This window comes from Penicillium maclennaniae, assembly GCF_028827695.1.
Source record: "Penicillium maclennaniae strain IBT 15551 chromosome Unknown utg000003l:1.0-5670915.0:1.0-5674809.0, whole genome shotgun sequence".
NCBI classification, from domain to species: Eukaryota; Fungi; Ascomycota; class Eurotiomycetes; order Eurotiales; family Aspergillaceae; genus Penicillium; species Penicillium maclennaniae.
The window spans coordinates 3,112,313-3,135,677 of NW_026623215.1; the positions used below are offsets into that span (position 1 = coordinate 3,112,313).

Below are 23,365 nucleotides of genomic sequence, written 5' to 3' on the forward strand. Positions count from 1 at the left end.
GTACCGAAATTTTCGCGCTCAGCTTTTCTTTTCTTCACATAAACTGAATTCCTTCTTTATTCACTCGCGAACCCACATTTAATGGGTTCTCCGAGGGAAAGAGAAGGATAGACTAATTTCTTGCTGGCTTACCCCTAACTCTTCTTGATACGTGGAGCGTTGGGAAATATTTTCAGCGGTACATTTCCCCCTTTTCTATCTGGTTTTTGTCACGCTCGGTGGATCTCCTTCAAGATCTGTTCCAGGCTGTGTACAATTGCTGTTGGCTGTAGTGTTGGTACGGCGGAATCTTGCCAGCCTTTGTTGGTTCGGTCAACCCAGATGGCATTCATGCCAGCGTTGCGCGCTCCAATTATGTCGAATGGGTTCCCACTTATGAGCCACATCTCATTCATTTGTGAAGACTGCTTGCCGACTTTGCCAGCGAGGTGCTTGTAGCTTTCGACTGCTGGCTTGTATCGTTTAATGTCCTCGACAGAGATCAGATCATGGAAGATGCTCGAGTGCATAGCCAGGCCCCCCGAGTGTCTGACCGACCTGCGAAGTGCTTCGCTATCCCCGTTTGAAAATATCACGGGATATATAGTTGTGTTGGCTGCCAGTCGGTCCAGAGCTGGCTGAACGTCGTCGAATGTAGACAGGCTGTCATAGGCTTCCATCACGCTTTCTTGATCCTCGGCGCTGAGTTGCTCGCCGTGCTCCGCCAGGGCGTGGAGCAGCGAGTTCTGGGTGACTTGAGAAAAGCTCTCCCAGCGACCTTAAAATGCTGTCAGATCTGAACAACCAGAATATGTGGTGTAGCCTACCCATGCTGTTGAGCCTCCATGTGTACTCCAATTGGTATCGTCTCCATAACGTCGAGATGGACTTTGCTTTGGGTCCAAAGAACTGTTCCAGCTTCTTTGCAATAGAGTCTGTCGATAACAAGGTACCGTATAGGTCAAACGCAAGCACGATTTTGTCCGCCATAGTTGTTGGATGAGTTGGGAAGAAGAAACCTGAAGCTTGGGTTGAAAGTGTGATGCCCATGATGTCAACCCTGCTGTGGGCCTCGGAGACGCGGGGAAGTCTCCAATTATTTCCAACTTCCAACCTAAGCCACAGTAACAGCAATAGCAGCGCTATTGGAACTATGAAGTCCTCATGGCCTCAATGATTTCAGATGAAAATTACACCGTCTTCAGAGAATGTCTCTCGAGTGCCATCGTCGCCCGTTCCGAGGACAAACCCAAGACGGTCAAACGGCGACAGAAGCCTAAGCGCAATGGACGCAAAGACGAGACGACTAGCTCCGAACTAGCCACAAAATACAAAAGGGCCGACCCCGAAGAACTGGCCGAATTCATCGATGTAAATTCACCTACTCCAAGAGCCGAGAAACGCCTTTACTCAAGGCCGCCGGACACACCAACAGCTAACAAGCTCTACAACCCTAGTTCATCGCCTCCGAGACCTTCTCCTCCTTCCCTGAAGACCTCCAAACCCTTTCCTATGCCGCAATTCAACACAACACGTATCTCGCAACGCTCTACATCCCCCCGGAAACAGACACTCCACTCCCCCGCACCACCCTCGAATCCCTCTGCATGATCATCCCAGTGGAAGTAACAGACTCCCTGACCGTATATGGAATCCTCCCCGCAGCAGACGACTTCCCCGAATTCATATCCCCTATCTTAACAGAATACATAAACAGCGTGACGAGCGGGCCACCAGCATGGTCGAATACACGTACCGATGCATGCGAGATTTGCGAGCGGGATTGGATCCCACTGTCATATCACCATCTCATACCGCGTGGTGTGCATGCGAAGGTGATCAAGAAGGGATGGCACGATGAATGGATGCTGAATAGCGTTGCCTGGCTTTGCCGGGCATGTCATAGTTTTGTGCATCGGATGGCGAGTAACGAGGAGCTTGCGAGGGAGTGGTTTACTATTGATCGTATTTGCGAAGAGGGAGGACGTGCAAGATTGGGCGAAGTGGGTTGGAAGAGTGAGATGGAAAGCGAAGTAGATCTGATTCATCTATGACTATAGGAAATCCTTGGATGACTGCCAGGCCAAGAAAATAATACGAATCGTTCTAAGAGGCCGGCGTGACGAACGTGTTCGGAACTGTTACTTTGGGCAAGATCCAAGAAGAGGTCTAGGAGGAGCTTTAATGGATTTAATAGATTTACTGGACAAACATCGAGAAAGAATTTCAGAATCCAGTGCATAAGCTTGTTTAGTAGATCGGGCTGTACAGTGGGATTATCAATGGGAAATGATTGTCTATTGTACATGGAACATTGACATCACAAATATTTGACATCTAGTGTATGCTCGCTGCCTCTCTTGTATGAAACGAGATTTGAACGCCACGAGCTTGATGCAAACCACGTCGAATGCAGGAATATTTCTATGGTACAAACCACAGGAGAAACGAGAGCGTCGAACCAATTCTAAAAATACAGCGGCGTAGATGCCGTGAGGTGAGCTCCGAGGGCTCATAGGAAGCGCTTCTCGGAGATCTCTTCGTAACACTGGATGTGGTCGCCGACTGCAAAGTCGGTCCAGTTTTCGAAGGCGATACCGCACTCGGTATCTTTGCGCATTTCGGTCACGTCCTTCTTGACGTTCTTGAGGGAAGACATTGTGCCTGAAAGCGTGTTAGTATGGACCAAATATGAATTGTGTCTTCTGAGTAGGTCTTCTTACCATCGTAGATCGTCTCGTTGCCACGGATCACTCTGACCTTGCGAGTCTTGTTCATCATACCATTGCGAACACGACATCCGGCAATAGCAGTCTTTTCACGCCCCTTGACGGTGATCTCAAAGATTTGCTGCACTTCGGCTTCACCAGTCACACGTTGAGTAATTGTAGGCGGAAGCTGCTCACTGAGAACAGCCTTGACTTCGTCGATGAGCTTGTAGATGATGTTGTGGTCCATGATCTTCACGCCCTCCGACTCGGCCATGCGCGAGATGTTCGGATCAATAGGCATATTGAACGAGATAACGAGACCGTCAGCACTAGCCGCATGCTCAACATCGAACTCGCTGACGGGACCGACACTTGAACGGAGAACATTGGCATAAACCTCATTGGTACCAATGGCGGCAATTGAGTTCAACACAGCCTCGGCAGAACCGTCGACATCGGCCTTGATGATAAAGTTGACAGGCTTAGGACCGGTCGGTTCTGCGACGTCGGCCTCTTCATCCGCCTTCTCTAGTCTACGCTTCTCGAGACGCGCTTCATTGATGGCAGCCATATCCTCACCCATCTTCGCAGTCTCAGATCGCTCCAAACGGTAATCCACGGCTTCTTTGGCCCTTTGCTCGGTAGGCGCCTGGAGAATCTCGGTGCCCGCAGCCGGTTGATCCCTCCAGCCATCAATCTCGACTGGCATGCCTGGTGTAGCTTCGCTGATGGCCAGGCCAGCCTCGTTACGCAATGTACGCACACGAGCCCAGGTAGTTCCAGCAACGATGATATCACCCGGTCGCAACGTACCGCGGCGGATAAGGGCTGATGCAACTCGACCGTAGCTCTTGGTTGAGGCCTCGAGAACCCATCCTTCGGCATTGCACTCGGTATCCGCGCGATGGTCGAGCATCTCTGAAAGCGCTCCAATGGCCTCTTCCAGTTCAATCATGCCGACTCCGGTCTTGCCGCTCACGCCAATGGCCTGCACATCACCGCCGTAGTCTTCCACATGAACACCATGAACAGAGAGGTCCTGCTTGACCTTGTCCGGGTTACAACCCTCCTTGTCGATCTTACTCATGGCGACAATGATAGGGACATTGGCTTGCGTGGCATGCTTGATCGCTTCAATGGTCTGAGGCTTGACACTGTCGTCAGCTGCCACCACAAGAACCACAATGTCGGTAACATCGGCGCCACGACGGCGCATTTCCAAGAAAGCAGAGTGACCAGGAGTATCCAAGAAAGTGATCGTCTTGCCCGAGGGCATCGGCACGGAGAAGGCACCAATGTGCTGAGTGATGCCACCGTGCTCGCCAGCTGCCACAGATGACTTGCGCAGCCAATCCAAAATGGTGGTTTTGCCATGATCAACGTGACCCATGATGGTAACAACTGGGGGACGAGTGGGCAAGTTGGATACATCCTCTGGCACCGGTGCCGCCGTCAGGTCTGCAGTTCCCTCATCAAAGATGGCCTCGTAGTTAAATTCGGCTGCCACCAGACCGGCGGTCTCCGCATCCAGTACATGGTCATAATGAACATCCTCGAAGCCCATGTCTTCCATGCGCGAGACGAAAATCGCTGGCCGAACTCCGATAACGTCGGCCAGGTTGCTGACGCTGATAAACTCAGGGAGGTAAAGGGGTGCTGGAGGTGCTGCTTCGACTTTCCTCGAAACCTTATCCTTCTTCTTGCGCTTACGCTCGTCACGACGGCGGTTGCGGTCCTCGGCATCGAAGTCAGCGTCCTCAGACTCAGTTTGACGTCCCTTGCGATCGTCACGACGCTTCGGCTTTTTCTGGGTTTCGGCTTGTGGCTGAGTGTCTATAGCTTCCATCTTCTCCAGAGCAGACATATCCCAGGTCCATTGATCCTTCAGATCCTCCTGCTTCTCGGTCTTCTTTTCTTTCTCTGCCTTTTCCGCTTTCTTCTTCTCCTTCTCTCCTTTTTCCAGTTCCTCGGCTCTCCTGTTATCTCGTCGGTCACCACTGTGGCTCACTTGCTCATTGTCGGGCAGCATCGATCGGCCCAATTCTCGATATTTATTCGCTCCCGGCTTCTCGTTCCTGGACTGCCACGGCAATCCATCCGGTTTTTGGTGACCACAGACAGGGCACTCTGTCTTCCACGAGAATACGTTATTTTTGCACCCAGGGCAGCTCCAATCATTCTTGAACTGTTTGTCCTTTCGGGTCTTGGTTTTCGGGGGACCCTTCAGTGCAGCCGTAAATGCCGGTTTTGGCGCATTGCAGGATGGACACGCATCAAGAGTCTTGAAGACGCGCGTGGCGCATACGGGACACCTCCAATTTCTTTTGCCTTGGGGTATATCCTGATCGGGTTTCTCGTCTGTCGTGGTCGTTCGCTGCCTTGGCCGATGACCGACGTGACCGCGTTCATTGCGAGATCCACCAATGTATTGATCTGTTCCGGGGACACGCTGTCTCGAATCAGGTCGTTTTGTGCGTTCTGGCGTAGGAGGTGGTTTATTTCTTTCGACGATAGCATCACGCAGTGTTTGCTCTGCGGCACTGAGACCCGTCGGCTTGGGCGCTTGTTTGCTGGCCCATCGGTTTCCAAATCCCCCAAACTTTGGGGTCATAGGCTTCGGAGCTGCGCCAGCACCATTGTCGTTTCCAGACTCATCAAGCCGGATCGCGGATGATTGGAAGGTCCGCGTACAGGTCCGGTTCGAAGAGGATGGACTCGTTGATAGATCAACTCGGCGTGAGAGCTAGAAAGGAGTCAGCGCGTAGCACGGGAGATAGAAGAAACCGATACGAACCCTTAATACGGCTCGCCGATGCATTCTGCAGTAGACCTCACGCTCCACCGTTGATTGTCAGCGACTTTTCGCGATAGCCGTCTGGCGCTTACGTAAGGTTTCCCGAGGGCAAGTGTTTCCCGTCGGCGCAGCGTGCGAATCAGAGCTCGGATGGCGCCATCTGTGATAAGATTGACCCTGGTTCTGGTATAAAGTCTGGAATCTAGAGAAGCCTTCTCTGTTCATCTACTCTAGTCCACTTGCAGCCATGGAGCCTCAACCCTGGGAGGATCTGGAGAAGCCCACCGACCCCTTGCGCACCGTCAAGGACTTGGCTGCGGGCGCTGCGGGTGGTATTGCTCAGGTTCTTTTGGGTATGTGCGCTGTGCGGGAAACAGCAATTGCTTTGTGCCCAGCTTCTTATACGTTCCATTTCATATAATAAATGGCTAATGCTAATCTAGGTCAACCTTTTGGTTTGTGAAATCGTGGCACATTTCCAATGACGCACCTCTAACTAAACCCCGCAGATATCGTCAAGGTTCGCTTGCAGACCACCAGCCAGTACAAGAGTGCACTGGATGGCGCGACTCAGATCTTCAAGAAGGAGGGTCCTCTTGCCTTCTATAAGGGAACGCTGACTCCTTTGGTTGGTATCGGTGCCTGTGTAAGTCGCAATACGATCACTTCACCGTCAATGGCCCCCCCCCTAATACCCGCCTCAGGTGAGTGTCCAGTTCGGTGCATTCCACGAGGCACGTCGTCGCCTCGAGGAGCTGAATCAGAAGAAGTATGCCGATTCGGCCCTATCATACACACAGTATTTCATGGCTGGTTCATTCGCCGGTGTCACCAACTCGGTGCTGTCGAACCCGATCGAGCACGTGCGTATCCGTCTGCAGGCGCAGCCGCACGGTGCAGGCCGCCTCTACTCTGGCCCCATTGACTGCATTAAGAAGCTGTCTGCCCATCAGGGCTTCATGAAGGGCGTCTTCCGCGGCCAGGCTGTTACCGTTTTGCGTGAGGCTACCGCTTACGGATCGTGGTTCATGGCCTTTGAGTACATGATGAACCAGGATGCTAAGCGCAACAATATCAAGCGTGACGATATCTCCGCTCTCAAGGTCGCTACCTATGGTGGTCTGGCTGGAGAGGCGCTCTGGATTGCCAGCTACCCATTCGATGTTGTCAAGAGTAAGATGCAGACCGATGGCTTCGGTGAGAACATGAAGTACAACAGCATGCGCGACTGCTTCAAGAAAGTCTACGCCGCGGAGGGCTTTGGTGGCTTCTGGAAGGGTATTGGTCCTACCTTACTGAGAGCTATGCCTGTCTCTGCCGGTACTTTCGTCGTGTATGTGCCCTCTGCTCCCTTAAACTATGGATGATTGCTAACCCCTCGCAGTGTCGAGCTAGCCATGAAGGCTTTGGCATAGATTTCTCGTTCGCAAGATATGTGATGTGCTTTCTTTCTTTAGGACTTTATGATATCCAGCACCCAGCCCAGGGATACGGGCGGGAATTGCACGAAATTTGTAACAGGATTCTAGAAGTTACACTGGCTTATACCTATGACAAGATAGATTTCCCTAATCTGTGATATTCAACATCTGACATCGTTATACACTTCACATAGCCAGAGAAAAGTCGCCAAAAAAGTCCTGCCACGCAGTGGGAAGTAGAACAAATTCAAACCGGGGAAATCCCACTCCGAAACGAATTGCTCCGGTACGAACCATTGTAGATCGGCCTGCGCATCGAACAATTCCCAGAATGGCGATGTGGCTGCCGAACCGCCAGTACTGGGTTGCTGGGACTCTTGTAACGCACGGCCATACTTCTCGATGCTGACCTTCAGGATTTGGAGGTAAATGTTACCGGCTCCAGACTGGTTTGTATTCGAGCCAGCCTTGCTCAGCTCCTCCACAAGGCGGTTTCCGTGCTCCAGAAGCTCTTGATGTTCCTCGTCACGCTCAGGTAGAAGCCTTGAGAGCTTGAGAAGCAGCAGGAATGAAAAGGCACACTTGGCCCATACAAAATCCATTGCATATTTCAGCTTTGCCAGGTAAAAATCAGGCTCAATGATTATGATCCGGAGGTGTCGGCGGGCACTGGCTTTAGCAGCAAGCAGGATGTTCCGCTCAGTAGATGACATGGCGCTGAAAAGGTATGATCGTTAGCTTCAAACAATATGGCTGAGACTAGAGTACGTACGCAACATTCTCAACACCCATTGTCCGAAGGGCTTTACAGTTGAGCATCATTTCTGCCCAGCATTTTTGAACCCGTAGGGCTGCCAGTAAGTACGGTTTCTCTTGTTGTGCCGCGGCAGATCCCTCTGTGACGCATTAGCAATGGATCAAAGTCCATCGTGAATGACGAAATATACCAATTATGCGAAGCCAGTCACTTTACTAGCGTAAGTGAACCATCTCAGCACCTGGGATAGAATACTTACTCGAACCAGAGATCAAGATCAATCTTCATCTCGTGGACGAACTCGGATATCGCAGATCTATCCAAAGTTTTTCCCACGTATAAGGTATCATTGATTGTGGCTGAGAATGCGTTAATTTGATAGATTCATCGTAAGCCCAAAATACTTCTTACCCCTCAAGATATTAAGCTGTTGTAAAGGATTTAGCGTCTCGTCTAATTGATCTCATTCACAAACCTGTCTACTACATACCTCAACCTGAGAAAAGAGACGTAGATCCAGAATCGTCGACGAAGGATGGCTCAATAAGATCCGACACCTTCGAGGATTACCAATCAACCGAATCCCAGGTGGTTTCCCCCATCAACACGGAATCTGGAAGTCACATTAAGTCAGTGCCATGAAACCAGAATGAGATCTAGAAAAATCATTACATGTGCTCCAGAACCAAAAGTCCAAACCAAGTTCTCGACTTTCTCATTAAGACACGTTCTCTTTCAAAAACGTGATCGGGGACACCGTATATGTCCTCATCATTCTTCATCGCTAGTCGCTCAGTGACCTCTTCAAAAGCTTCATGCAAGCCGAGGTCGAGAGCCATTCGAGTAGCAAATGATAGAATGAGAAGTCGGTCAGCCGAGTAGCAAGCCACAACAAGCATCGCTTGAACTGATTCAAGACAGTTCAGTGCCTTATTTTGGACTATGACGTTGATCCATTTCTTTAGCTCAGCATGGAGCATGTCGGAGGCTGGACCGCCAGTTCCTAGTAGAAGTGGTGAGTAAGTGTGGCCCGGTGGTATAGATAATCACCATTTGACAATGTGTATAGAATATATACTTACTTGTTTCAACCATGCAGCCAATCGTGCAGATTGCGTTAAGCAGAATGCTGCTTCGAGATCGTATCGAGTCAAATGTGTCGTGCTCAGGGTCAAATATTGGGATATACCTATCCTAGATTTTAAAGAATATCAGCAAGACTTCGAAATAGACGACTGAGATAGCCCTTACGCATCCTTGAAAGAACCTGGGAACAATTTCGATGAGCAGCTTGTATGCGTTTGATCAAGGGTACAGAAATAACTTACGTATTAAAGCATGAGTACGCGCATTCCGGAGTGATCAGCCCTTTGTCAATGAAATCCGCGACAGTCTCGCCTCGAATCTCAAAGCATGAGCGTTTCCGTTTCAGAGATCGCGAATTATCGGCATGAGATGGCTCGTACCCTGACTGCCCCGAAACACCATTCGGAGATAGCTCCGGCAAGGATCTTTGGTACTCTTGTCCATTAACATACCTGCTGGACTCCACGATAGTGAGAGCAAGAGTATTTTCCTGTGGAGGAGCGTGCTGGGAATATGATGAAGTACAAGCACTCCCACGACGGACTTGCTGTTGATACTCCGGGTGCCGTTGCGGGGATGAAGTATGCTGGGAAGCAATTGCTGAGTGTGCGCGACTCTGTTCTAGTAGTAGTCTTATCTCATCTAATTGTGTTCTGAGATGTTGGACCTCAGACTCAACGCCCTCGAATCTCCTAGAACCTTATCAGTGTCGTATAATGGCCGTGAGATGGGTTTTTTTTTTCGTACTCTGCCACTGGATCCTTAGGAATTTCGAAGAAGACACATTGTTTCTCAAGCTTCTGGCACCTGTACATCACACTATGTCTCAATGCTTTGCCCCCCGTATACTTGTGTATGTCTTACCTTCCGCACGGCCTCTCCTCATCGCATCTAACCTGCAACCGCGTCAACTCTCGCCCCACGCACCAATCAGCAGCTCAATGGCGCACCTTTGAAAGTCGACATGCACTGCAAGCTTTCTATGACATGAAAAGCGCCGGCGTCAGCCAGATATCCATCGGAGACTATCCAGGTAGGGCCGATCGCCGCTCGAACGTACAGGGATGCGCTTTTTCCCGAGTGGCGCAGGTATAGCATGCATAGACTCATCGGCGCTCATGTTTTTCTCCGAAAGTACACTGATCGGCCTCTGCACTGCGCGTCGAGAAGATAGGATTTACCCCGGATGTTTGAAAAAGCGAAAAACGCGGGGTCGGGGTTCGGCTATTGCTCCGAGCCGGCTGTAACCCCGGGTCTCAACCATCGTAGCCTCAACGTGGAACGGAAGAGATCGAATGGGCCCACTTAGGACTGTCTATTGGCATCAACTTCGGGAAAATGATAGGTTCACGTTGAATTGGTAAAAGCTACATGCAATTGTTCATGATCGTAAGGCAAACTAATCCAAGATCTCGCACTTCTAGAGCGCGAGGGGGTCAACTGATTTAGTATACGTATACAAAGTCCTCGTTCTTCATGTCCGTCAGATCCTTGAATGCGTTGTCTTGGACAACTTGCTGCACAGGGAGGCCTTCTTTGTCTTCGATAACGGCGCCCACGGCATGCATCGAAAAATCCACAATCTTGGCGTCTTTGCCCATGGCAACACGCCGCTTCTCGTGTTTCTTGTTGAGGAAATAGAGATATGCCGTATTCAAGCTAATAGGAAGTGTTAGAAAGGGGAAAAGTAATGCCGATGTGGACGTCTTACCCAACGAGAACCATCAAGACACAGAAAAGTGAAAGGCTATCAAGTGGTTAGTTTGTGACACTGGCAGGGAGCTATGGAAATTTGCGCTTACTCGGCGGTAAGACCACGGTGATATAAAGGCTTCTCTTCGGTTGTGTACAGAGTCGGCCCAATGATCTATCCGATGTGTGAGTCATTTCTATTGTATGGTTGGAGAAAAGTTGTCGCCATACGTTACCGACACATTGTCCAACAAGAAGGATACCAGTTGTCACCTTCTTCTTTGTCTCACCTGCGGTATTTGCAGCAGACCATGAGTAAATCAATGGCGCTTAAAGAAGTCAGTAATTTGTAAAGCTCAAGCATGGGACAGGTACGCACTTATGCCGGGATAGACGGAGATCTGAACCGAGAATGATTAGCAAGCATCGAAGGGCTCCGAGTCTTGCATATACTTACAATATAATACCCAACAAGCAGGGGTCCTTTATGAGCATCGTCATGGGGGATCTTCAGCAGCATGAGACAGCCTGCAATTGGCGGCACTATTAGGAGTGCCAAAACGGGAGCCTTCATCTTCCAGGCAGTAGCCAACCAGGCACCACCCATGGTGGCAATGAGTTGAACGGCGCCAAAGGGCACATTGAGGAGAATGGTATTGAGAGAGTTGAATCCGAAAGACTCCACGATCAAGGGCCCAAAGGTAGTAATGCCACCACTGGGAATACTGTTTCCTTGTAAGCGACGATGATATGGCAGAAGTAGTTGCACTTACGAAATGGAGACCATCAATGAAAACCACATCCAGGATTTCAGATCCAGACATGCTTCTTTCACGTGTTCCCATTTCCACTCATGGTTTTCAATGCCCTGTTGGTTCATGCGAAGTCTGCAAGTTCATTGTGAACAGGAATTCTTGCTGAAACGAATGGAAGAGTCAGGTACCTTTCAATGGCAACGAGTTTATCCTCTTCATCGAGAAATTTGGCAGTTATGGGTGAGTCTGGCATGAAGACCCTATTCAAGGCAGTTTAGTATGTTGAGAAGGGAGATCAACAGGACAACATCTTACAAGACGGCGCCAGATATTCCGACAGTGATTAGACCAAAGAAGAGGAAGATGATTTGGTAAGGCTCAAAGATGGAGGATTTGATGTGTCCCAATCCGTAGGTGATCAGACTTCCAACCTGTTGAAGACGCCCACGTTAGACGCTGCCAGTGGCTGACCAATGTGTCCCCCCGAAAGAGTTCTCTCACCATGTTGACCACTCCATTCATCGCATACCACGAGCCAAGTCGGACGGGTTGTTCGCGTCGACGATACCAGATCTGAGTGACTGCAATAAACGCCGGGGCTAGATCGCTGGTTAGAGTCTGTTCTCATCCGCGATAATAGATGACTGACCAATCCCTGCTTCAAAGATACCAAGGAACAATCGGCATACCATCAGTCCCGCAAATGTCTCTGCCGCTGTCATACAGGATAGAGCGATGCCCCAAAGAAGAACGGACGCTGCCATAAACTTCCCAAGGGGCACTTTCACCAGAAGGTAGGCAACCAAAGGCTGAAAGACCAGCTGGGCCACGTACACGACCGAGCCCAGCCAGGAGTACATCGAGCCATGCAGATGAGCCTTTTCAACGAGGCCAAAAACGGAGGCATAGGACAGGGTGGATTTGTCGAGTTGCTGAAGGAAATAAATGGACAGCAGAATAGGTAGCAGACGCAGGTCGATCTTTCGAAGCACCCGTTTATTGTTCTCAGGGGTCAAGGTCATTGAGCCTCCTGCGTCTTCGATCAGTTGAATAGCCTGATCCCCCTTGGGAACCGCAACCTCGACTGTGGACTCGACATGTTCCAACTGATTCTTGGGATGGGATATCTCAGCTTGTGCCATGGCTAACGTCGCAAGCAGAAATCGGGAGATATGAATGAGACAGTCAGAATGACTGAAAGAAAGGGTCAACAGGAAGATCGCCCTACTGCAGGATAGGGCTCGCAGAACCCCGTGGGGAAGGCAAGTTTATCTTCCCGGACGAGTGCCGTCGATTCCCGAACTACTGCTGCACGGCGTTCAAACTTTGGCTGTTCCGCGTCATTTCTTTTTCCTCATGCGATTCTCAGGCCCTGGATCTGTATGATCAGCCGACCTGGACCAGCCACAGCAATTGTAGTCGGACAACTTCCGTCTTGGTAGACCAATCCCTGGCTGCAAGGGAAGGGGTCACTCAGATGCAGAGCGGCCGAAGGTACTGAACAGGAATAGGGGTCGGGGTTCGGTGGACAGGGCCGACGCATACGAAGCGAAAGAGCGGAAGATAATTTCGACACCTACCATGTTGGTGTTAGTGTGTCTGGGGCCCCACGTATCCCCAGATTTGGCCACTTCTGAGTCCTCGGAGATCATCTCCGATCTCCGATTTTATGCCCCACGCCCAGTGTGATGTGACCATCTCCAAAAAATCGGTGCGTCAGGCGCGGGGTTCTATGGCACGCCATAATACAAATAATGGCCCTAGCCAGGCCCTAAAGCCTATCTTCTCTTTGTGAAGCTTAAGGGAAGCTAGTATTTATCATGCCTCAAAAAAGAAGTCTGCCCGCGCGGCTACCAGCAGGTCTCTTCGACTGAGCAGCAAGATGTCTCGGTGCATCTGAGGAGCAGTGCAAGCAGACAGACACAATTCGACTTCTCCTTCGAAGCGGTGCGCCCAAACCTGTTCCGAGTGACTTTCGCCTCCCCCGACCATCCTATCCCTCCCTACCCCAGTGTGCAAAAGCCTGAGACCAACCTCAAGAACGTCAATGTTTCCATCAAGAGTGATGCCTCCTCCAAGACGTTCGAGATTGCCGGCGTCACCGCACAGGTGGAATGGGAGCATACCCCCGTGGTCTCCCTCTCGTGGACCGGTTCTGAGAAGCTCTTGCACCGCGATCTGCCGCTGCGCTCCTATGTCGCCGACTCCACCGGTGTTGCGAGCTACTCCGTGCATGATCGAACAGCTCTTCATGTTGGTCTAGGAGAAAAGAGTGCCCCGATGGACCTCAGTGGCCGGACTTTCCAACTCTCTGCGACCGATTGCTTTCGGGTACGACGTCTACAACTCAGACCCCCTCTACAAGCACATTCCTCTGTTAGTTAAGGCTACTCCCGAAGGCTGTGTTGCCCTCTTCTCGACTACACACGGCCGGGGTTCGTGGTCGGTTGGTGCCGAGATTGACGGCCTCTGGGGACACTTCAAGGTCTACCGCCAGGATTATGGTGGTCTCGAGCAGTACATGATTGTTGGAAAGAATATCCAGGAGATTGTCCACTCGTACGCTGAGTTGGTTGGCTTTCCACTGCGAGTCCCCCGATGGGCGTACGGTTACATTTCCGGTGGATACAAGTACACAATGTTGGATGAACCACCGGCGCATCTGGCCCTGTTGGAGTTTGCAGAGAAGCTCAAGGAGCATGGCATCCCTTGCTCTGCTCACCAGATGAGCTCTGGCTATTCAATTGCTCCGGTCGAGCCTAAGGTTCGGAACGTGTTCACATGGAATAACAGCCGCTTCCCTGATCCGGAGGACTGGATCAAGAAGATGCACAAGCACGGTATTCGCTTGATTTCCAACATTAAGCCTTTCCTGCTGGCTTCTCATCCTGATTTCCAGAAATTAATTGACTGCAATGGCTTCTTTAAGGATCCGGAGACCAACGAGCCTGGATACATGCGACTGTGGAGTGCAGGCGGTGCCACCGGCGGCGAAGGCTGCCATATCGACTTCACCTCTAAGGAAGCCTTTGATTGGTGGTACAAGGGCTGCCAAAGCCTAAAGGCCGTGGGTATTGATGGCATGTGGAACGACAACAATGAATACACCCTTCCCAACGATGACTGGAAGCTGTGCCTGGATGACAGTATGGTCTCCGCGGATGCGAAGAAGGCTACAGACAACTCCGTTGGTTCTTGGGGTCGCGCTATGCACACCGAGCTAATGGGCAAGTCCTCCCACGACGCTCTTCTAGATATGGAGCCCAAGTGCCGTCCTTTCGTCCTCACTCGCAGTGCGACAGCTGGAACTATGCGCTACTCTGCCAGCACCTGGAGTGGAGATAATGTCACTAGCTGGGAGAGCATGAAGGGCGCCAATGCCCTCTCTCTCAACGCCGGTATGTCTCTTCTGCAGTGCGAGGGTCACGACATTGGCGGTTTCGAAGGACCCCAGCCCTCTCCTGAGCTGCTTCTCCGCTGGATCCAGCTGGGCTGTGTTTCCGCTCGCTTCGCAATCAACTGCTTCAAGACTTCTCCGGACAACAACGATGTTGGCGAGGTCATCGAGCCCTTCATGTACCCCGAGATCACACCTCTTGTCCGCGACGCCATCAAGCGTCGCTACGAGATGCTGCCATACATCTACTCCTTGGGTCTGGAGAGCCACATGAGCGCTACTCCTCCCCAGCGGTGGATCGGCTGGGGCTACGAGTCCGATCCCGAGGTGTGGACCAAGGCCCTCAAAGCTGGCGATGAACAATTCTGGTTCGGTGACTCCATCCTCGTCGGCGGCGTCTACAAGGCTGGTGTGACCGTGGCAAATGTCTATCTGCCCCGTAAGTCTGGCGATCAGTTCGATTACGGATACGTGAACATGAATGCGCCATACAATTACCTCGCCTCCGGCCAGTGGGCTGAAATCACCTCCGAGTGGCGCGAGAGTATTCCCCTCATCGCCAAGATCGGTGGTGCCATCCCCGTCGGCAAGAACGTGCACACCCGCGTGCCTGGCGATGACACCGATGCCTCGCAGGGCGTCGAGGAACTTGATGATTACCGTGGTGTTGAGGTCTTCCCTCCTAAGGGTACTTCGCACGGCAACGTCTTCTCAAACACCTGGTTCGAGGATGATGGTATCTCCCAGAAACCTGCCACCTCCAGCTACACTCTCAGCTATAGCTCCACTGATGAGAAGGTCCTTGTTGATTTCACCCGGGACGAAAAGAGTGGCTTCAAGCCTGCTTGGAAGGAATTGGATATTATTCTGCACAATGGTGATGCACGCCGTGTTTTCAGCAATTCTGGCCAGGAGGTTGTTGCCAAGGGTGTTGACTCTCGTGGTCGTAATGTTTACACTTTGAAGGCTTGAAAGTTGGAGGTTGAGGATTTTTCCAGATGGTGCCGTTGCATTGGGCTTCGGGACATTTCATGAACATAGATTGGGATATTGTGAATACCTAGAGAACAGATTGATGCTGCTTGCTTCCAACGGTACTGAACCTCCACCTGGTGGCCACAGAGATATTTCACCTTGTCACTTTGTGACCCTCGTCTCCATTAGTAACTGCCTTCTTTACGCATACTCAGGAACAAAGAGTCCTCATGAGAGTAGATGCAAATATTTTTGAGAGTATACCAAAGACAACTTGTTAATACACGATGCGATAACACCCACAAAGACCTGGAATCATCTATACAATACAGAGTCCGACGCTCGAATGCAAGCCGCGCGGATACCAAAGACCAAAAAAAAAGTGACTCGAGCTCCAGACAGAGTCCGCTCAAACGCGCTTCTTCTCCTCTGCACCAGGCAACATACCTGTGAACGGATCCAGACGAAGCTGCTCGGCAGTTATAGGCTTATAGGTCGTCTTGCCCTGTTGAGCAGCCTTGAGGCGTCTCGCCTGTCCAGCCTCACCGGCACGGCCCAGAATACCCGCAATCAGATTCGTAGCGCGGATACTGTCATCGTTAGCCGGGATAGGATAGGTCACACGAGTGGGATCGGCATCGGTATCGATGATACCAATAGTCGGAACGTTGTTCAATCCACACTCATGCAACATGACCACATTTTCCAGCGGGTTCAAACAAACCACCAGATCCGGCTTCACGGACGGTCTATCCGCGAGGTCCCGCTTGAACTCGGGCAGTGGCTGATCCTGCGCATTGACGACCATCGTCTCACAGTGCCCGAGAATCTGCTCGCCGTTCGTAAGCGCACCGGGAATCCAGCGCTCGAAAATGTGGTAGCCCTTCGCCAGCTGCGCGGCGCGAACAACGGATCGCTTCTGGTCCTTGCGGGTTCCGGCGAAAAGAATGATACCGCCTCGTGCGGCGACTTCCTCGACGACCTTGGCGGCGCGGCGGAGGTAGGCGGCTGTCACGTCGAGGGAGATGATGTGTACGCCTTCGCGAATACCAAAGATGTAGCGCGAGTTCTGGGGGTTCCAGCGTGATGTCGAGTGGCCCAGGTGTGTGCCTGAGGCGAGGAGGAGCTCGAGTGTGATGTCGGAGGGACGGGGTGGGTTGTCGAGTACGCTTTCGGGATTATAGATTTCTTCGACGATGCTACCAGTTCGGTTGAACTTGCGTCCTAGAGGAAAGAGTCTATTAGATTTATTTGTTTTGAGGGGAGAGAAGGCGCTGCTCACGTCGGTTCTCCGACATTCCCCAGATTTGGCCCTCACTCCACTGCTCCTGCGGCCGACTTGATGCCTGCATCACTTCATGGAGGGGATTCTCTGAAGGGACAATGGTCTCCTTGGGGGGAGTCTGCACTTCAGTAACAGGTGCTGCTACCGGAATTTTGGGCTCGTTTGATAAAAAGCGTCTGGAGATCGGAGTCTGACGACTCAGGGAGAGGAGTTGGCGGCCTGATTGGGACAAAAGTTAGCAAGCCTATTCTGAGTGTTGGACACAACCAATTGGCAACTACTCACTCTGCCGCAACCCAAATTTCCGTACAATCATGTTGGTCGTGGAAATCGCAAGCCGGGATAGAAAGCGTGTTCAGGATGGTCCGCGCGAACTTTTGTCGGGCTTGGCGTTAACACTCGACACCTTGACACCTTGGCGCCTTACTAACAAGGTGTCAGCACTAACCCCTTTGAGAGACAAGTGCATTGATCGTCGCCCCCGGGTGTGGCAATATTGTTTGTTTTCCTACAGTCAATCTACTCCTTGTTTTGTTACATGAGATTTTCTCGAAAAGCGTGTTGATGATGCAATTCTGGTTGAAGATCGAGTCACAAAGGACCCACTAATATCGATGCAAGACTTGTCATGATACACGTGTTCCCATCTAGGGTAATGGAAAAAGAGGAAAGAAACACAAGGCGCATCCGGCAAAAAGCCAGCGCATGCCCACCCGTTCCTTGAACAGGAAAACAAGTAAAGGAAATTCATGAGTGTAGCGAGGTCATCACGTTGGGGCTAGCAAAGGCAAACGAAGCGAGAAGAAGCATTTACTTCTTGAAGAAGTTGCCGAGCTGATCCATCATGCCGCTGCCCTGGTGAGAGGGAGGGCCGCCGTAGGGACTACCCTGACCATCGTAGCCGGGAGGGGCGCCGCCAGGACCCTGGTCGTGGTGCTTGTGCTTCTTGATGGCATCTTCGGCAATGCTACCGATGATGGCTCCACCGATGGTTCCGAGGAAGCCGTGGTTGGCCTTGTGGCCGGCGAATCCACCGGCAGCACCGCCTGCGAGGGCACCCATCAAACCACGCTCACCCTCCTGGGCCTCACCGGGAGCGCCCTGCTGCTGCTCGTAGCCACTGGGGATTTGTTAGGAGATGATGAGTTTGCATGTGAGGAAGTCACTTACCCCTGGCGGTACTGGTCCTGACCGTACTGGTGCTGACCCTGTTGACCATATTGCTCCTGGCCATACTGGCCCTGGTTGTGCTGCTGCTGGCCACCGTAGTAGTCGTTGGAGGCAGCCCCGCCCTGCTGATACTGCTGCTGACCGTAGCCCTGCTGTTCACCGTATTGGGGCTGACTGTAGCCCTGCTGGCCGTAACCCTGTTGTCCCTGCTGACCATATTCTTGCTGGCCGTAACCCTGGCCTTGCTGGCCGTAGCCCTGCTGTCCCTGTTGGCCGTAGCCTTGCTGGCCGTAGCCCTGATTGTATTGGTCGTATCCGGACATGATGTGAAGAGTGGATGAAAGATGGAAATGAGGAAAATGGGTGGTGCGATGATGAATGATGGAGGGGGGGGGATGAGGGGCACCTTTTTATAAGTGAGATCTCCCCGGGCCACAGGGCTGACGGAAGCACCCCACATGGCAACGCGAATTTACGGAACCCCGAGAGGCGCAGTGATCTGAATGCCAGCTTTCTGGGCTGTTGTGCACCGCCACAAGGCCACCTCTCTCGACTATTCCGATATGTACGGTGCTCAACTGCATGTACACTCGAGGTGTGGCTATGCTCACAGGGCTGAGTTACTTGCATGTCCTTCGAATCTCCGGCTTTGCCGACCCTCTAAAAATAGTAACACGGTCCACGATTTCACGGATCTTCGGCTTCCATGATTTTTCGAATGTTCCACGACAAAAAGGGGTAGCCGATATACGCAGGCGCCAAGACCCCTATCACCAAGTTCACTTTCTCGGCACAAGTATTCTCGCTGCCTAGTATAAGACCCAACTCCGGGTCCCCCACTTCCGACTGCCCGAGGTGTGTATATGTGACTCAGTTTGAGGGCGGGGACATTGCAATCACATTAAAAGATACGAGTTGGCCGATGTGACGACTGAGTCATGTGGCGATATATTGTCATTCTTCCTATTTCCTTGTAACATATTGTGTCGGTCCGTCTAACGTTCGACCCTGTCAGAGGATCAGAAGACAGTGTAGCGCATCGAACATCCTTCGGAAGGGCGGCCTCGAACCATCACTCTATCACTGCCAAATGGGGAGAAGCATGGGCGGCACGGTGTGACATGTACTTTGCACGCGACTCGATCGGGGTCAGCCGCCCGCGGCTGTCACATCGTGTTTCCCCCGGTCGCTTGATGAGATGCTTCGCACTCGGGTATCCATGTCCTGATTCATGGTTGACGCCCGAGATACTCTCGCTTTAGGACGTGGTTTTGCCGTGCAGAGTAGAGCGCGCTAGATTCCGCATCAAGTGCGCGAGATCGTTGAAACCGTCAACCCGGAACTATGCGTTGAGTTGGGTCAACCCTACTATGCCTCTTTCTTTCTCAAGGAGACCACTGCAACCAGGCTCTACGATAGTTCTTGAACCTTCCACTTTGAAGTAGATAACGTGCGCGGGTGGCTATTGGGTTCTGAGATTTAAGACCATAGAGGCGATAAATCTAGACGCCTAAGTGGTGAATCTATCAGTCATCGAGTTCTCGTCACTACCTCTAGCTGGGAGCCATACATACGTACTGGACCCCGCGGAATAATTATTTCACTCCTCGTCGAGGGTTTGATCTGGGTACTAGATATTGACCCTAATCAAGAAAGACGAGAGGTGTATGAATCATGTTCTACTTGTATCTGAACTTTCAACTATTCTTGTATGGCTGTGCTTTAGGGCACACCTCGGGGCAAAACAAGCTTCTCTTCTTATGGTCTGACTAAGCCTAGAAGAGATGGGCGTACACGAAGGAATTCTACCGTACCCCAGTGAAACCCAGTAATTCGTGGGCTCATCATTTTGGAGTAAGTTAACCCCGGTGCCTCCCACCTTTGTAGTGCATACGGTTAGACCACCGATCTACCTAAACCCACGCGACGCATCATCACCCCCATGACGTGGCACCATGCCAGCCTCTGAAGATCGCACGTTCACGATTTTAATTCAGAACTAATAGAATCTAGTAGAAGAACAATACCCTTGCACTCACGCCAGACCCTTAATGTCCATATTGGGCCCATATGCAGGATTGAATCACTCAGCCTGGGCTGATCGACGAGACGCAAGGAGCAGCTGGTGGATCGCGAGACCAGCTGAATCTTGGCTAGGTCCAATCACATGGACTGATCACCAACTATCGGACGAGCTCGACCGAGCAGTTCGTCACCCGGCCCTGCAGCTCTCCGGGATCTGTCTCTGTTCAGTCTAGATCTCCCAAATTGTGAACCATTATTGCTAGTATCGGGCCGGGTGATCCACTCCAGAGCGACCTCCCTTTTCTCAGTCCCGCACAGCCTGTGGCGAAATGGATTTCTGCATAAAGCGGAGGAGCGCCGATCGCGTAGCAATGTGCCTTGGGATGGGGGGTCCAGTTTCCAGTGACTGTGGACGTCAGTGACTTTCTCTTGATCAATCGATATTCTTCCAGATCTTTGTCGAGGATGTTGCTCCGTTCGTCATTTCTGTTGCTATGCTCGCTGGCCGCCGCATCTGCAAGAGCGCCTCCGGTTGTTTACTTGATCCGTCATGGTGAGAAACCTGCAGACCCCGATGATCATGGTCTCACACCAGACGGATGGCGACGAGCGGAGTGTCTTCGTCACGTATTTGGAGCCGACTCGGAATACAATATTGGACATATCATGGCACCTACCGTGAAGTGGAGTGAGTCTGATAAAAACAAACGAGCTTGACTGCAACTCGCCGAGACCTCGTAAACTGATTATTCCCGCCTGTGGTAGACGGTGATCACCGACGACCATATGAAACCGTTGCCCCTCTGGCGCATGATCTGGGCATCGATATCGACGATCATTGTACTCGGAAGGACCCCCAGTGTGTGGTTGATACGATCCGATCCTACGATGGGCCCGGCAACCTGTTGATTTCTTGGCGGCATTCTAATTTACACATAATCCAGGAGCTGCTGGGTTTTGAACATCACGTCGAATACCCCGAAGATCGGTAAGTGGGATTGCTTCCAAGGTACTCTGAGCTTCAAGCTAGCGTAGAAGCCGGCCGGTTGACGATCAGCACACTTTTTCCTCAAGTGCGGGGATTGTTTCTCGGTCGGCGATGGACAAGACAAATCTTCGTTACTCTTGCTCAATCTATTCATAGGCTGACTCAATCAGGTTCGACCTAATTTGGACTATTCCACACCCTTATGATGAAATCACAGAAATCTACTCCGAGCAGTGTCCTGGGTTGGATGTACGGCCGAGATTGGTGGCTCAGCTTTGATTAAGATGTACAATCTAAACACTTGTGAAATTATTTCCAAAAGCTCCACTTACACAAACAGTTTACCTTGAGTCGAGCTAAAGGTTTCTGCTGTCGATAGAGCCGCACTAGGTTGATTACTAGATTGAGGCTGAATGCACTGCCCCGCAGTGGTCAAGGACAGCCAGCTCCTACGGTTTTTGGGCACGACCTGAGTTCAACCATGTTCCGATCGACCATATTTCGAAGAGTAGTCAAATTTTCGTCTCATTGCAATACAACCATGGGGGTCCCTTTTCCGACCTTACCCCAGGAAATCATCCTGCTCATCGCAAATCAACTGAGCAGCTCCGATCTGTTCCATCTCCTTCAAGTAAACCACATGCTATACAATCTCTTGATATCTGACCTCTGCAAGCGAGATATCGCCTCTACCGGGGGCCGAGCTTTACTCTGGTGTGCAGCACGGGGGGCAGAATCGGGAGTACTGAACATGCTCGAGGCCGGCGCGGACGTGAATTTCAGACCTCGCGATCGCTCCACAAGACCGGCGCTCCAGCTTGCCATTGACAACGAGCACTTAAGTCTGGTCAAGCTACTTCTGGACAAAGGGGCAGATCCAAATGAGCCTGGATCAGCTGGATACGATCCCCGTATCTTGGGGGGGGGCCATTCGAAGATCGGGGAAAGATGATCTTAGACTGATGACGCTTCTTTTGGATTACGGGGCCGATCCCAACTTTCGTGGCAAATCTGACATGGACCCTCCTATGTTCATTGCAACAAGTCTCTGGCATACCAGAAAAATGGCATTGCTACTCGCTCGAGGCGCTGTCATGTCGGATCCAGTCTTCACAAAAGCGCAGCACCCGCTCCACACCGCAGCATTGCGAGCTGAAGCGAGCACGGTCAAATTGTTAGTTGATGCTGGCTGTGATGTGAATATTCGAGATCTCCACGGGAAAACAACTCTGATGCAGGCGGCTGAGCATGCCTCCAAAGAAACCGTGCAAATGCTTTTGGACATGGGCGCCGATCCTCATCTCAAACAAAATGATGGAAGCAATGCGTTGTTTGCGGCGCTTCTGAACAAAGATAAAGCACAATCCATTGCAATTACTCGGCTCTTGTTGGACTGCGGAGTCGACGTGAGACTTACGGACAACAGACAGCGGACTCCTCTTCTTTATGCTCTATGCCACTCTGGCTCCCATCTATGTCCGGAAAATATGGAAGCACTGGTAAAATGCGGTACCAATATCTCTGCACAAGACGGCGAAGAGAGAAGTGCTCTCCACTATATTGCTAAGCAGGCTAAACCAGCTGTTGTGAAATGGGCGTGTGATGTTGGAGCCGATGTGAACCGGTGCGACAATCTTGACGAGACTCCTCTATTTTGGGCCCTCCAAAGCCCTGTACACTCAAGCAAGGCTACCACGGTACGGGTGCTACTTGATCAAGGCGCCGACGTCAACCATACCAACATGCTCGGAGAAACTCCTCTCATGTTCGCTGCAAGTACGTGGTCAATAGAGTCAGCGCGACTTCTCATCAAACGTGGAGCCAACGTGCACTGCAAAGACACGGAAGGAAAGACGCCTTTGCACTGGGTTACCACTGCAAATTCTCCCTCGCTTACCGACGACCCTCGGAAACTCATTGAGCTCTTCATTTCAAGTGGCGTAGACGTGAATGCCCGAACTCCCGCCGGGTTCACCGCACTGTCTATGATCAGCGACCTACGTCCCATTATGAAGAAGCCAAAGAATTTCCTGATCCAGAAAGGCGCCAGTAGATGAAAGACTCGGCCTCAAAACCACACCAGTAGATGGCATGTGGGGGTAAAGCAGAGTAGATCTCAATAGGATTTCATGAAAAATATCGAGGGAAGAGGTTGAATTGGTGAGCAGGACTCCACACACAGGTAGCACATCCCGCAATTCGAGGCGGAGAAGCGGCACAATTACCCCTCGCGATACACGCGAGTCTAGCCAAATAGCATCAACAATTGGTCCATCATCTCGCATCGCAAGATCATTCCCAGTCGCCCAAAGAAGCTGAAAGTATTAAAT

At 51.4% G+C, this 23,365-nt stretch overlaps 11 protein-coding genes across 11 annotated transcripts; 5 read left to right on the plus strand and 6 right to left on the minus strand.

Annotated features, from left to right (window-relative positions):
* Positions 1-209: 209 nt before the first annotated feature.
* On the minus strand, positions 210-969 carry N7477_003280 (haloacid dehalogenase, type II; the record flags this gene model as incomplete). Its single annotated transcript, XM_056964943.1, has 2 exons — positions 210-757; positions 807-969. 2 exons carry the CDS (start codon positions 967-969, stop codon positions 210-212), a joined length of 711 nt encoding a protein of 236 aa, XP_056824896.1.
* Positions 970-1,152: 183 nt separating this feature from the next.
* N7477_003281 (HNH endonuclease) lies at positions 1,153-2,033 on the plus strand (the record flags this gene model as incomplete). Its single annotated transcript, XM_056964944.1, has 2 exons — positions 1,153-1,350; positions 1,437-2,033. The coding sequence occupies 2 exons, from the start codon at positions 1,153-1,155 to the stop codon at positions 2,031-2,033; spliced, it is 795 nt and encodes a 264-aa protein (XP_056824897.1).
* Positions 2,034-2,491: 458 nt separating this feature from the next.
* Positions 2,492-5,642, minus strand: N7477_003282 (translation initiation factor 2; the record flags this gene model as incomplete). The annotated part of the gene is made up of 3 exons (XM_056964945.1): positions 2,492-2,643; positions 2,703-5,433; positions 5,577-5,642. Coding segments are annotated over 3 exons (2,949 nt in total), but the record flags the coding sequence as incomplete, so codon positions are not given.
* An 89-nt stretch (positions 5,643-5,731) lies between these two features.
* N7477_003283 (uncharacterized protein) lies at positions 5,732-6,899 on the plus strand (the record flags this gene model as incomplete). Its single annotated transcript, XM_056964946.1, has 5 exons — positions 5,732-5,837; positions 5,928-5,939; positions 5,994-6,130; positions 6,189-6,817; positions 6,869-6,899. The coding sequence occupies 5 exons, from the start codon at positions 5,732-5,734 to the stop codon at positions 6,897-6,899; spliced, it is 915 nt and encodes a 304-aa protein (XP_056824899.1).
* Positions 6,900-7,066: 167 nt separating this feature from the next.
* Positions 7,067-7,950, minus strand: N7477_003284 (uncharacterized protein; the record flags this gene model as incomplete). The annotated part of the gene is made up of 4 exons (XM_056964947.1): positions 7,067-7,622; positions 7,678-7,801; positions 7,853-7,872; positions 7,922-7,950. 4 exons carry the CDS (start codon positions 7,948-7,950, stop codon positions 7,067-7,069), a joined length of 729 nt encoding a protein of 242 aa, XP_056824900.1.
* A 2,243-nt stretch (positions 7,951-10,193) lies between these two features.
* Positions 10,194-12,337, minus strand: N7477_003285 (uncharacterized protein; the record flags this gene model as incomplete). The annotated part of the gene is made up of 11 exons (XM_056964948.1): positions 10,194-10,407; positions 10,460-10,495; positions 10,551-10,615; positions 10,672-10,769; positions 10,820-10,841; positions 10,898-11,165; positions 11,214-11,327; positions 11,384-11,455; positions 11,511-11,626; positions 11,697-11,794; positions 11,845-12,337. 11 exons carry the CDS (start codon positions 12,335-12,337, stop codon positions 10,194-10,196), a joined length of 1,596 nt encoding a protein of 531 aa, XP_056824901.1.
* A 527-nt stretch (positions 12,338-12,864) lies between these two features.
* Positions 12,865-15,564, plus strand: N7477_003286 (putative alpha-glucosidase; the record flags this gene model as incomplete). Its single annotated transcript, XM_056964949.1, has 3 exons — positions 12,865-12,922; positions 13,033-13,526; positions 13,561-15,564. The coding sequence occupies 3 exons, from the start codon at positions 12,865-12,867 to the stop codon at positions 15,562-15,564; spliced, it is 2,556 nt and encodes an 851-aa protein (XP_056824902.1).
* Positions 15,565-15,976: 412 nt separating this feature from the next.
* N7477_003287 (mitochondrial 37S ribosomal protein uS2m) lies at positions 15,977-17,168 on the minus strand (the record flags this gene model as incomplete). The annotated part of the gene is made up of 3 exons (XM_056964950.1): positions 15,977-16,791; positions 16,850-17,071; positions 17,138-17,168. The coding sequence occupies 3 exons, from the start codon at positions 17,166-17,168 to the stop codon at positions 15,977-15,979; spliced, it is 1,068 nt and encodes a 355-aa protein (XP_056824903.1).
* Positions 17,169-17,662: 494 nt separating this feature from the next.
* Positions 17,663-18,345, minus strand: hel10 (putative high expression lethality protein Hel10; the record flags this gene model as incomplete). Its single annotated transcript, XM_056964951.1, has 2 exons — positions 17,663-17,972; positions 18,023-18,345. The coding sequence occupies 2 exons, from the start codon at positions 18,343-18,345 to the stop codon at positions 17,663-17,665; spliced, it is 633 nt and encodes a 210-aa protein (XP_056824904.1).
* A 2,167-nt stretch (positions 18,346-20,512) lies between these two features.
* On the plus strand, positions 20,513-21,314 carry N7477_003289 (putative phosphoglycerate mutase family protein; the record flags this gene model as incomplete). Its single annotated transcript, XM_056964952.1, has 3 exons — positions 20,513-20,735; positions 20,813-21,035; positions 21,206-21,314. 3 exons carry the CDS (start codon positions 20,513-20,515, stop codon positions 21,312-21,314), a joined length of 555 nt encoding a protein of 184 aa, XP_056824905.1.
* Positions 21,315-21,916: 602 nt separating this feature from the next.
* N7477_003290 (ankyrin repeat domain-containing protein) lies at positions 21,917-23,092 on the plus strand (the record flags this gene model as incomplete). The annotated part of the gene is made up of 1 exon (XM_056964953.1): positions 21,917-23,092. One exon carries the CDS (start codon positions 21,917-21,919, stop codon positions 23,090-23,092), a length of 1,176 nt encoding a protein of 391 aa, XP_056824906.1.
* Between the last annotated feature and the right edge of the window lie 273 nt (positions 23,093-23,365).